Source organism: Apostichopus japonicus, chromosome 1 (assembly GCF_037975245.1).
Source record: "Apostichopus japonicus isolate 1M-3 chromosome 1, ASM3797524v1, whole genome shotgun sequence".
Lineage (NCBI taxonomy): Eukaryota > Metazoa > Echinodermata > Holothuroidea > Aspidochirotida > Stichopodidae > Apostichopus > Apostichopus japonicus.
The window spans coordinates 1,914,197-1,928,410 of NC_092561.1; the positions used below are offsets into that span (position 1 = coordinate 1,914,197).

Below are 14,214 nucleotides of genomic sequence, written 5' to 3' on the forward strand. Positions count from 1 at the left end.
GTAAGAAAATACTTATGGAACTAAGCATTTCTCCCAGACTAAATTCGAGACCAGCATGTAATTTTATGCAACAGCCCCCGTAGTGAAAACTGACTAATATAGCGACTAATAATATGACGGCGTTCCATGTTAGCTTAGTACTTTTAATTGTATACTGGAGTCGATTCTGTGCAGTGCGAACTTCATAAGTCGGGGCGGAGTTTTCCTGTTTATTTATAATAAGAAGCAACCATTATCGTATCAGAAATAGCTCTACTCGAAATAAAGGGAGACGTGAATAGCCTAAGTTCCCTGACGAGTATTAAGACGGAATTCCGTAAGCTGGGAATTTGCCCATACTAAAATTTCGTGAAACTAGTACAAACAGTAAGTACATGGCAAGAATATAGTATTAAAGACTAGTCGGCAAATGAACATGAACTAGGCCTAGAAAATCTGATATTGCGGATAGCACCCATTGTAGAACAGAAGCACTTCGTTAACTAACTTCTCCCCTTGACTCAAGACATGCATAGGCTAGGATGGCCAGACGTATGTCACTTTACTCTTCTAGGCAATTCAGTTCACTGGCCTCCATCAACATGACCTTGACCTATTGCTGGACTCAAGACAAGTAGGCCTAGGGGCCTATGTCTGGCATTTCTAAAACTTGTGGCAATTTTTTGAAACTTAGCAGCCTACTTGTGTGAATAACCTGCATCTAGTTGATGATGCTCAGAGTCATACCAGAGTTTGTGAGTACTACAACTTAGGCTCACAACAGTCACACAAATCAAGGGCTGTTAGAATTAGCATTAGGCTGTGTACTCTTTATGTTACATGTTAATCACAGGCGTTTATTGTTGCCATTATCAAAGAAAGTTACTTTTCAAAGATTCCTCATATTAGCTAGTACAAAACATGAATTCTCTCATTTTTTGTCCATTATTCAGGTCATGTTGATGATCACTTTTAGATATTGTACTATAAATTATGTAACGAATTATGAGCATAAGTGATCAAGTGCAGAATTGACACATGTGATGGTAAATTTGCCTTGAAGTGAATCCTGGATTAAAGAAATATTATGAGTTTCATTTTTATCCAAATGGAATGAACTTGATAAAATAAACTTTGAAATACTTCTATGAAATATCAGATAGTATACCAGATTGAAGTATTTAATGATGACATTCAACAGGTACAACAACTGTTACAACAAGTAAGAATTTGATCAAATATTCTTTTTGTTTGCCATACACAGAAACTTTTGAAGCACCATGTCTGAGAGAAAGGTTTTAAATGTGAGTAATTTTTTATTATCATCATTTGCATTTTACACTTAAAAGCAGAAAGCTGGTCTTTTGCAACATTTTTTGGCCATTTGAATATTTCTGAGGTAATGTTTGCATTGCATTTGATTGCCATTCAAAATCTCTTTTTTTCTCCAGAAATACTATCCACCAGATTTTGATCCTTCCAAAATACCAAAGTTGAAGCAGCAAAGGAACAAGCAGTATACTATCAGAACCATGGCACCATTTAATATGAGGTAATGAAAGTGTTGTCTTGATGAAACACTTGGAGGGTCACAACCTCAAGCAGGGGCCGGATTTGAGTTGTGAAAGTGGGGGGGCAAACCTGCCAGCAAGACTATCTAAGCGGAGCGCCACCATCGGTTGGCGCGGAGCGTACAAGAAATTTTTTGGCTTTACAAACCCTCCAAATGGCCGGAAATGGCACTTCCCGAGTGCTCTAAGCTGCATGTACCCCTCCTTGAAATATGGATCTCATGTCTGCAATTTGTATCTAGATAGTTAATTATTGTTTAAAACTTTGAAGAGGATTGATAGTAGAATTATGGTCAAATGGTGATGTACAACTTTTGTTATACGTCACTATCTAAGCGGAGCGCCATCATCGGTTGGCAAGGAGCGTCGAAATTTTCGATGAAAGGTACCCTTAGATCGGTAAAATTAACACCCATATAGGCTTTAAATTGCATCTAAACAATTAATGAACGTGTGTAAATTTAGGGATGGCGGATAGAAGAACTTATATGGTGATGTACAACTGAAGCTTATACGTCACTATTTAGGCGGTGCACCACCATCAGTTGGCGCGGCGCGTCAAAATTTAAGCAAAAAGGAAATCCTAGATCAGCAAAAATGACACCTCTGGTAACAATAAACTGCATCTAGACAGTTCTTTCCCCCTAAAATTATTAGTATATTGTACATCTGGACCGATCAAGAATATGTTCAGCACCCACTTCGAAATTCTCCCCGCGGTCCCCACGTCTTGGAGCACTTGGCAAATATTGGGGCTGAACATACCTTTACCTCCCCCCCCACTTTTTTTCATGGGGGATAAGCCCCTCAAGTCCACCGGTTCCGTCGCCACTGAAGTCGAGGAGGGGTGATTTCGAGCAGTAAAGAAATTACATCGGCATATGCCATTGCATATTGTTGAATGACACGGGGGGGGGGGGGGGGTGTCATGTGTCAGTGTATAATTATTGATATACCCAATATGCAAATCTGGCTTTTGAAAATTCCGGCAATATGCTAAGAATGTTTCGGGCAGCTACTGAAAGAAAAATCATTTGCAATGTTTTTTTTCAATGTTAAAACTTATTATTATTGTAACAGCTTACCCAATTAATTATAACCAATATGGAAGGGTAATAAATAACACGGCAAAAGATTGTATGTTATTGGCATGCGATGTAATAGCCAATGCCTGCCTATATGATATGCACATTAAGATGTTGAACTCCGCGCATTTCGGTTATATTTTGGGACAAGTCGTTACAGCCCTTCCAAATCAAATTGGGCTCCTACGCATACTGTTTGTGTGTCACTGCTTATTATCAGCAAATTATTGTGGTGCTCTAAAGAGGGAGTAGAGTAAATGATGTGTGTTGTGATTCAGGAAAATGCCAGTTAGAACTTGACTATAGCCAGTAGATTCTAAGCACTTGCAATTTATGAAATTCTGTTGTGAAAACATGACACCATTTCTCAGCCTAGACATGAAATATATTGTAATATTGTGACGAGCCCGCTCCTCCGATAGTAAAACTATATCGGGACTCGCGATAGAAAGGTACTGGGATATCTTGATGCCGTTTTTATGCTTCTTCAGGAGATGTCTCGAACGGAAGAAAACAATGAGTTCACACAAAAAACAAGTTGACGAGATAGGATTTGATTTAATGATTCGGTATAATTTCTTCTCTGTCGATTCTCTTAACAAATAAAACTAAATTACAATGATTTGACTTGACTTGACTCCGTCAATTAAACAATTAGGAGTGATGAACTTTCGGCGGAGTGATAAATTTGCTGACCAAGTCATAAATTTGCTGACAGAGTGCGTAAACTTTCGGCCCCCTTTTACTTTTATACCCTATTTCTATAAAATCCCACTGCGCATAATCAGTAGGCAGCCAATAACCTGACCATCCTGTATTTACTTAACGATATAGAAATAAGTGCGCTGGCACTGATCTGCCCTGATTGGTTGGGAGTTTGGAAGTCCATCCCCTTTCTATGGAAACTTCCATACCACGTGAGAGAACCTTCTCGAATGTTCCACAGACATAATGGAATCTATTTTGGGAAAAGGCCCTGTACCAAGATTCAATAAGATAGTTAAAAACTTCTCGTGGGAAAACTGAATCCATGACCTAGATAAATACATAAGAGGCCTGTAAGGTGTCTCGATGGAGTGTTTCGGTAACATCAAAGAGATGGTATCACTATTTCATAACATCCCCCTCAATCTTTTAAAATTTTTGGATACTCCAAAATTTTAACATCATACTGCTTTAACTTATCATAATCTCAAGAAGGTAGAGTACTGTAAGCACATTCACTAATATTCATTGACTTCAATAAATGGTCTTCATATATCTCAAAGGTTAACATCTTGGTTACGAATTATTAAAATGATCATATGGTATATACATTGACACTATCTCCATGAAATTGAAGTGTACCTCTTCAATATTGATGACATCATATGATGTAATCTAAAAAAAAAAATCATTAAGTTATCTTAAAGTTACATGACACAGCAAAATATGCAGTATCTCTTACAAAATACATTTATGCATTTCATACATCAATAATACATTTATATCAAAAGTGAAATCATGCCGTGAATTGGGGAGAGATCAGAGAATACTAGACTTAGTTACCTTTTAACTGAACAGAACACCTTACTGTAGCATTCCATAAATTTTCGTACACTAAAAAAAGGAACCTTAAAATATTACAAACTCATTTACAAAACTCCTCTTTAATGAAGGCATAGTTTCAAAACTGCTTTGAAACCCTGTGAATCATATACATCCACTTCAAGAAAATCAACAAAATGTGACTCGATAGCATGGTGACCCTAGGTATGCACTCCGAAATGATCTAGTAAAGTACCAAAGTACTAGATATTCAATACCATAAAAGAGACCCCATAGACTATGACATCAATAAATCTTTCTTCAAATTAAATAATACTTAACATCTTGTCTTTTCAACTTCTTGCTTCATCAAGAAATTAACATTTGCATGAATAATTGAGGAAAAGAAAATATATACATAAATTCCTCGAAAGATCTATACTTTCACTTGCTTCGATAACCGTTGCCGTAAGCAAAAGTTGCACATCACCAATGCTGTCTCTAAATAGCCTTCAATATATAACCATCAATGATGCAATGTAAATATCCTTAAAATATTTCTCAAATATATGAAAACCCATGTTGCTAATATTCCGGATATGTTCTAATTGCCGGGTAAACGTTTGAACGAATTCATAAGGAGAAAAAGGTATACTCATTACACATTTGTTATAAAAGATGAAACTAGGTCACTTAGTGGTGTTTTAACAATAAAGCTTATATTGTTACACCATATAGTACAATGACTTCCACTTAATAGGTATGCAGGTAATTGCAATGACACATTCCATTCATACAATTGTGGGTAAAACACCTGTTCATCTGAACTTAAAGCAATATGCAGTTATACATTCTAACCATATAATGTTTGCAACATCCTGCCTGGATTGCCTGTAATGTTCAATCCCTTTTCATGGAGAAAATTCATTATTTCCTCTGTGTTGGAATATTTTCCTACATTCCACCAAAAATCATGACTCTTAAAGCCTGTTGGAAAACATGGTGTCTGATAGGTGACCAGAACCTGTAATTCACCCAATTTGTATCGAGCACGTTGGACTTTCATGTCTCCTTGTGGAGCATTTGCAAAAACTTTCTTTTGCCTTAATATGCTATCTCTGATGGAAGGATATGGAATTGCTAATCCTTCATTATGTGCTCTATTCTCTAAAAAGGATGCAACATTCATTGGCTTAGTGGTCACAAGACACATGATGTGATCTGAAGTTACCCCTGGCAAAATGTTACCAAACTCATCATGAAACTCAATATGTGCATCTTGCATGACATTAACATTTTCTGCATTAGAAGTGTTACTACTCAAAACATTTCGCATTCGTGCAACCTTTTCACTTGATGAACCCTTTGTTTTCAAGACATTCCGCAATTTCTGAATGTTGGTGATATTCTTAGTTTCAGAAGATGCTCTTACAAAACATGGTTTAAGCCTGTTATAATTGAATACATCACTAAGAATTTCTCCTTTGAGAGTGGCCAACAAATAATGAGTCCTATCCAAAACTTGATGGATTACTAGTGGTCCACACCATTCTGCAGCAATTTTGCGAGAGTTCGCAGTCAAGGAGGAAGACGTTGGCTTATATAGATACACTAATTGACCCGTTGAATAAATTGCACCTTTGTCTAGTTTTGCACTTATCTTAACATTTTGAGCATCTTGTTGCTTCTTTTGTAAGACTAACATTACCCTTGACAAATGATCAAATCGTTTCTTTAACAATGCAGCATATTCTCCATGAGATTGTGATAATCCTGCCATTGGATTGAATGATAAATTTGTAAGATTTGGTGGCTTACGTCCAAATGCAAGTTCAAATGGGCTATAGCTACCTAACTGAGGAGAGGAAAATGTGTTATATGCATAGGCTGATGTTGGGACAAATCGTACCCAATCCGTACCAAACTGATTTAAGTTCACTTTGAGGAAATTTGAAAGAGTCTGAATGTGTCTTTCAACCTGTAAGCTTCCATGATTGCTTACACTGATGAACTTTTGTTCAATGCCTAAAGCTTTACTTAAGAGCTCCACTAATTTTCCTGTAAGAGAAGCTGCCGCATCACTTATGATACAAGACGGTGGACCAAAGGTTGTGACTACCCTCTGCAATAATGCTTCACATATTGTTTCAGCATCAAGAGTCTTAAGAGAAACACATACAACAAATCTAGTGATCTCATCACAAACAACCATCAAATGTTTAAATCCTGTAGCCGTTGTGGGCATAGTCTTGAAATCCAGACTAAGTCTGTCAAAAGGACGATAAGAATCAGGAATGCGAGCATGATATTGTCTCAATTTGTCCGGTTTCTTACGGAATTCTTGACAACGGAGACATGCCTGAATATAATTACTGATGCGTTGAAACATATTGCGCAGATAGAAATGCTGTCTAATGGTCAAATATGTACGCATTACACCCTGATGATTACTTAACAAGTCATCATGATATCGAGATATTATCTGTTCTACCATAGTCTCAGGTACGACTAACTGAAGAGTCATCTTAGCATCATTAGTCTCATGCAAAAATATCCTGAATAACAAACTATTACATAACAAATAATCCTCTGCTTGAGAACGAACAGTTCTAGCATGCTTAACATTACTTGGAATAATGTCATGTGCAAGAAAATCATAAATTGGTTTGTAGTAAGGACAAGTTTGTTGTTGAATTTGCCCCGCTCCTCCACCATGTAATATTGTGACGAGCCCGCTCCTCCGATAGTAAAACTATATCGGGACTCGCGATAGAAAGGTACTGGGATATCTTGATGCCGTTTTTATGCTTCTTCAGGAGATGTCTCGAACGGAAGAAAACAATGAGTTCACACAAAAAACAAGTTGACGAGATAGGATTTGATTTAATGATTCGGTATAATTTCTTCTCTGTCGATTCTCTTAACAAATAAAACTAAATTACAATGATTTGACTTGACTTGACTCCGTCAATTAAACAATTAGGAGTGATGAACTTTCGGCGGAGTGATAAATTTGCTGACCAAGTCATAAATTTGCTGACAGAGTGCGTAAACTTTCGGCCCCCTTTTACTTTTATACCCTATTTCTATAAAATCCCACTGCGCATAATCAGTAGGCAGCCAATAACCTGACCATCCTGTATTTACTTAACGATATAGAAATAAGTGCGCTGGCACTGATCTGCCCTGATTGGTTGGGAGTTTGGAAGTCCATCCCCTTTCTATGGAAACTTCCATACCACGTGAGAGAACCTTCTCGAATGTTCCACAGACATAATGGAATCTATTTTGGGAAAAGGCCCTGTACCAAGATTCAATAAGATAGTTAAAAACTTCTCGTGGGAAAACTGAATCCATGACCTAGATAAATACATAAGAGGCCTGTAAGGTGTCTCGATGGAGTGTTTCGGTAACATCAAAGAGATGGTATCACTATTTCATAACAATATCTTCAGACAATAAATGTAACAAGTCATATTTTGGGCAAGGCTAATATATTTCTGTTACGGGTGATGTCAAGTTGCAAAATAATAAGTCTATGTTAAGAAAGTGTGAATGATATGAAGAGCCTATCTTTATCCGTTTCAGATGCAACACATGTGCAGACTATATCTACAAAGGTCGGAAGTTCAATGCCAAATGTGAAGTCGCAGAGGGTGAAAATTTCTTGGGACTGAGGATTTACAGATTTTATATTCGATGTCCAAAATGCATCACAGAAATTATGTTCAAGGTAATGTGACATTGAGGTTTGTGACTTAAGGCATAAAATATCTACTCTACTATCGGTCCCTGTTTCCAAACTGCCCGTTTCAAAAGAGACGTGTTATGATATTACTATAAGCAGCAAAGTCCAAGATTCTTCCTAACTTTGTTTGATGTGGATAGCTTAAACCAGTCTTCAAACAAGCTATGGAGGGATAATGTAAAGGAGGATAAAATTCATGTCACTAGTCTAAAGTATCATTATCCCAAAAATGTGTGATGTCATAACATCCCTATTGGGTGCCGTTTGTTACTAGCACACTTTTTGTCTGGTTTTAATATTTTAATTTTTGCAATGAGTGGTATCTTCATTCACAAATGGAACATAATTCACCAGGAAGTAAAGAAATGGTCCAGTTGCCAAACCTAGAGGATAAAATGGCAAATTTTTATCCTAGATATGCAAGAGGTATTGCTGCTATGTGACAAGAAATAATATCTCTTTGTCATCTGTTTTGTGTTCAGACCGATCCTGAAAACACCGACTACACTCTAGAAGTTGGTGCCACTCGACTCTTTGAAGCAGCAAAACTGATCGAGGAAGCAGAGAAACGAGATCAGCTGCAACGTGATGAGGATGCTACTAATCCTATGAAGGTGAGTAACTATTTAAAGGATGAGCTACTAATCCTATGAAGGTGAGTAACTATTTAAAGGATGCTACCAATCCTATGAAGGTGAGTAACTATTTAAAGGATGCTACCAATCCTATGAAGGTGAGTAACTATTTAAAGGATGCTACCAATCCTATGAAGGTGAGTAACTATTTAAAGGATGAGCTACTAATCCTATGAAAGTGAGTAACTATTTAGAGGATGCTACTAATCCTATGAAGGTGAGTAACTATTTAAAGGATGAGCTACTAATCCTATGAAAGTGAGTAATTATTTAAAGGATGCTACTAATCCTATGAAAGTGAGTAACTATTTAAAGGATGCTACCAATCCTATGAAGGTGAGTAACTATTTAGAGGATGCTACTAATCCTATAAAAGTGAGTAACTATTTAGAGGATGCTACTAATCCTATGAAAGTGAGTAACTATTTAAAGGATGCTACCAATCCTATGAAGGTGAGTAACTATTTAAAGGATGCTACCAATCCTATGAAGGTGAGTAACTATTTAAAGGATGAGCTACTAATCCTATGAAAGTGAGTAACTATTTAGGGGATGCTATTAATCCTATGAAGGTGAGTAACTATTTAAAGGATGAGCTACTAATCCTATGAAAGTGAGTAACTATTTAAAGGATGCTACTAATCCTATGAAAGTGAGTAATTATTTAAAGGATGCTACCAATCCTATGAAGGTGAGTAACTATTTAGAGGATGCTACTGATCCTATGAAAGTGAGTAACTATTTAGAGGATGCTACTAATCCTATGAAAGTGAGTAACTATTTAAAGGATGCTACTAATCCTATGAAAGTGAGTAATTATTTAAAGGATGCTACCAATCCTATGAAGGTGAGTAACTATTTAGAGGATGCTACTAATCCTATGAAAGTGAGTAACTATTTAGAGGATGCTACTAATCCTATGAAAGTGAGTAACTATTTAAAGGATGCTACTAATCCTATGAAAGTGAGTAACTATTTAAAGGATGCTACTAATCCTATGAAAGTGAGTAACTATTTAAAGGATGCTACTAATCCTATGAAAGTGAGTAACTATTTAAAGGATGCTACTAATCCTATGAAAGTGAGTAACTATTTAGAGGATGCTACTAATCCTATGAAAGTGAGTAACTATTTAGAGGATGCTATCATCTGACTGATCATTAGTTACATTTTGATAATTGCAAAAACTTTGAAGAAATTGACTCTAATAGATATAATTCCTGTGGATCACATCCTTGTAAGCTCTACTGCAGTATCTCATAAACTGACCAAATCTGTCTCATAAATTTACCCAATCTGTCCTGTGAAAATGAATCACTATCCCACAAAAAGTATCAGCCGATAATCTTGCACTGATCCAGTATGCACACCCTTTTAATGTATTAATCCAGAACTAATCCTAATCCAGTACTAATCCAGTACTTATGTACTAATCCAGTATGCACAACCTCTTAAGGCATTAGGCTTGAACACCCTCCCTGTCTGCCATGCTTATTACTCAGTCCAGGTATAGGCTAGTTGGATTTTGATTCTGTGTGGCCCTTTACTCCAAGCAACATTATTATTCTCTCAAGTTGAGGGTCAAAAATTGTCAAAACAATATGGTGCTAAAAGTTTCTGTTTGAATTTCAAAATTCCAGATGTTGGAGACAAGGACAAAAGACTCCAAGCTGGAGATGGACATTATGGAGAACCTCGAGGATCTAAGAGAGATCAATACTCGTAAGGAAGAAGTAGATTACACAGTGATATTGAAGAAAAAGGCTGAGGAGGAACAGGAGAGGCTAGTGAGACAAGAACAAGAAGATGAAGATGAGATCAAGTGAGAATTTCTGAGCTGTGTTGATACACAAAATAACTGTTAGATGTGGTTGTTTCATATTTAGTTAGTTAGCACTGAGACTGAAAAGTTTTCATGGAAAATTTTTTTTTTAAAGTCTTAATGTTGTTTCATTTGCAGACGTATATTTGGAAGAACTAGCGAAGGAAGCTTAAAGAGAATCCAAGATGACCTGGAGTCAGATGAAGAGGAGAGTTCACCGCCTCTCAAGAAACAATCAAAAGCAAGTGACTACTTGATATCGGTAAGTATCCGCACAAAATAATGAGAAACGAAGAAAAACCGATGACAAGAACACTAAATATGGACATACTTTGGAAAAAACATTTCACAAAAGAATTGATGCCTCAAAGTCCAAACCGATATATAGCAAAGGGAGAGTCAACAGAACAGATGGTTTCACCTCCTTACTACATATTTTTATTTATTTCATTGCAGTGGTGCAAAATATTAAACAGTAAAATTTTTCTTCCTTTTTATTAACAGTACCTATGAGTATAGTTATGCTATTTCCATATTTCTAGAGCAGAAATCAAATCGGTGCAGATTATCCTCTCTTTTCTTAATAAAGCAGTTGCCATGGTTTCTGTCGCAGATAACAGTTTTTATGAAATTGGTAAAAGACATGAATAATCTTTTGTGTTTGAACAAAAATGATAGCATCTTTTTCTCTTTAATAAGTACAAGTTACATAATAGCATAGTTATGTAATATATAAGTATTTTCTACTTAAAACACTACACTACTGAAATTTTCTACTTAAAATTTACTTTTTTCTTTTTAGGAATTTCTCTCTAAATCTATATTATTTTTTAAATTATTCCTTCGTATATATATATATATATATATATATATATATATATATATTTATATATATATATATATATTTTATATTAATATTTAAGCTGTGTCAATTTTATTCTTCATATTCATATTTTAAGGGTCTTGTCATTTTGTTGTCATTGTAAAGCGCTCTTGAACGTGCTTAAGCATGAAAAGAGCGCTATATAAATTTGGCAAATAATAATAAAATTAATAATAATAATAAGAAAAGATAGAATTTAGTACTATGCTCTCATTCTTATTGGAACCGTTGCCATGGTTCCCTTCATCTTTTAAATTTTATATGAATGAGGAGAAGACCGGGATTGATCCTATAGACAAATATAATTGTAGGACTACATCCTGTGAGTTAATCACTTTTGGAATTTTTTTATAATTTGCTCAATCTTTGTGAAAGATCCAAAATAAAGTAAAACAGGTTTTAATCATTATATAGTCCTAATCTGTACTGATAGAGAAGACTTAAGCTGACACATCATATAAATTTTTAGTGAAAATTCATGACAAAACAGGTAATTAGATTTTAAAAAACATTGGCTAAGAAGTAGGTAGGCAACATTTTTGTATTTTCCCCCTTAATCTTTATCTTCTTGTATAGGTGTTATTTGGTAAACATGTCAGCAGTATTTAAAGTGGAAAATGAAATTAATAGTATTCTACATTTCCCCAGTCTGATTTTGTTTGCTTTTCTTTTATCAGGGGGACACCGCACAGAGCAAAGGTAAGAGCCCAGCAACCAACAGGCAAAAGATTTTAAGCTTAATCAAAAGAAAACAGCCAGTTGATTCAGATTCATCTAGTCTGGAAGGAGACTCAAACAGTGCATCGACCAGCTGGACAGAGCAAATTCCAACCACATCGAATGCAGTACCTGTTCATACTACAAAAGACAGTGGCAGGAGGCAGGTGCCTCCTGGAGACATGGACACACCGTCTGCGTCTGCCACACCGCCTGCATCTGCCACACCACAGGGTAAATTGGTGGACAGCAATGCCAATGGAGAGGTGGAAAAAGGAGATGGCGACGAAGATGATGATGATGAGGATGGAACTGAAAATGAATCTGCAAAGATATTTGACAGTATCAAAGAAGGATTGACAAAGAGCAGAGCTAAATTAAATAAGAAAGAAGAAGAAATTAAAGGGAGTTCTTTCGGTTTCGGTTTGTTAGTCGATTATGACGGAAGTGGCTCTTCCAGCAGTGACGGAGAATGATTTCATGATTTGCATAAGTGGGGTGTGTAAGGTGAACCTTCTCGGGGAATTCATGATAATTGAAATGACAACATGAATGTCTCATACACCCATTCTGGAGTTCATATAAAGGTATCACCCTGTGATGATCCCAACAGCATTTTGGAGATTTTCGGCGTTGCCATGGAAACTGATCACAATGAAGGTGTGCTGTGGAACACAATTCAAACTGAAGGAGAGAGAGATATTTATAACTGTAGATATTCTGTTTGTAATAGAGATACTCGAGAAAGACGTTCAGTGTCTGCTAAAGACTTTCATGAACAGAAAGTAATACAATGTTTACCGTCAACACTGTTAAAAGCTGTAAATATGGAAAGTCTGTATTATGAACGTAAAAGATTGGGCAAATTATGGAAGAAGTTCAGTTCCTGGTACACACTTCCCCAGACATCTCTTCCAAATTAAATCCCCTGAACTAAATCAAATCCTGATTTTTTTTTTTTTTTTTAATTTGTACAAATTAATGGAGCAATAAAATAAGTGAAGCAAGACAACAGTTTATCAGTGCTTCTTTCAAGCCTAAGTTGGGGTAGAAAGTCATATCTTCATTAAAATATGTCATATTTGTTGCCTTCCTTTCATCTAAAAGTAAATGGCTGCTGAATTGAATGCGACAGTAATATATGATATAATTCTTCCTCGCGTGTTGTGGAAAATTTATAGTATATAAGTATAGTGGATTTGATGTCTAGTTCTCCAAATATGTTTCAATTTAATATATTCAAAGTTTTTTAATAGTCAAAGTAAATTGTTTTCTTTTGTAGATTTATTGTTTGTGTCTCTCCTTTCAACTCTCACCACTCTAAAAGTATTCCATAAAGGCTGGGTTTGTGGTGTTGTTTCAGTGATTAAATTTATGGAATTAAAACTGCACATTTATAACATCCTCAACCATTAATTTCCTCTCTTTCTCCTCCCCTCCCTCATCTTTCTATACTCCTCTCCTTTCCCCTCACATCTCCCTCTCCTCCCATCCCCTTCTCATCTCCATCTGCCTCCCTGAACTTCCCCTTCTCCTTCTCATTCCCTTCTCTCCCGTCACTACCCCTTGACCCTCATTTCCTTCTCTTTTTCCTTCCATCACATCTCCAGGCCTCTGCCTCCTTCACATTCCCCGTCTCCCTCTCAATTCCCCTCTCATCCCCTCCACCTCATTTCCCTCCCCCTATTCTTCCCCTCTGCCTCTCTCATTCCTTTCTCTGTCCCCTTCCCTTCTCCTTCTTGTCACTATGCTTCCCCCTATACTTTCCTTCAATCTCCTTCGTTTCCCCTGTCCCCTTTATTCCCACTTCCCACTCCCCTACCCCATAAAAGGCATAGAAGACTTGTCCCAAACCGCGTGCCGCGCTCTGAAAAAGTAAACTTTCTGTTGTTGCAAATGAAGTTTTCTTCTTGTTGCTACAAAATGCAGACAGTAATGAAACGTGATACCTTGTTGTCTTTTATCTAGACCTGAGATGTCCACGCTGCTATGTACACTGTGTTGTGGGTATTGACTGTTACACTAGTATCTAATTACCGACGGTAGCAAGCTGTTTGTGTATTTTCTGGGATCGATGGTGGTGTCTAACACTTCTGTTACACCTCATTCGAAACTAGGTCAGATCACCGGCATTTCTTTGTGCGCGAGTCTTCACACCCTTTTTAACGATATGTTTGCTTCTGCTGATATGCCATTTCTAATTTTGTTTCCATTCAAGACATTTTCATTACAAATGGTGTGAGAAAA

The 14,214-nt window shown here is 36.5% G+C and overlaps 1 protein-coding gene across 3 annotated transcripts; it reads left to right on the plus strand.

Annotated features, from left to right (window-relative positions):
• The first annotated feature begins 147 nt into the window (after positions 1-147).
• LOC139977061 (splicing factor YJU2-like) lies at positions 148-13,248 on the plus strand. Of its 3 annotated transcripts, none has more exons than XM_071986277.1 (8): positions 148-366; positions 1,244-1,283; positions 1,431-1,531; positions 7,751-7,895; positions 8,393-8,524; positions 10,186-10,367; positions 10,506-10,608; positions 11,928-13,248. In XM_071986277.1, the coding sequence occupies exons 2-8, from the start codon at positions 1,260-1,262 to the stop codon at positions 12,441-12,443; spliced, it is 1,203 nt and encodes a 400-aa protein (XP_071842378.1). In that variant the 5' UTR covers positions 148-366; positions 1,244-1,259; the 3' UTR covers positions 12,444-13,248. The 3 variants fall into 3 exon arrangements, with proteins under 3 accessions (XP_071842378.1, XP_071842208.1, XP_071842294.1); XM_071986107.1 differs by having other exon boundaries at positions 150-366; positions 10,506-10,629; XM_071986193.1 differs by lacking the exon at positions 148-366 and adding an exon at positions 618-734 and having other exon boundaries at positions 10,506-10,629.
• Positions 13,249-14,214: the final 966 nt, after the last annotated feature.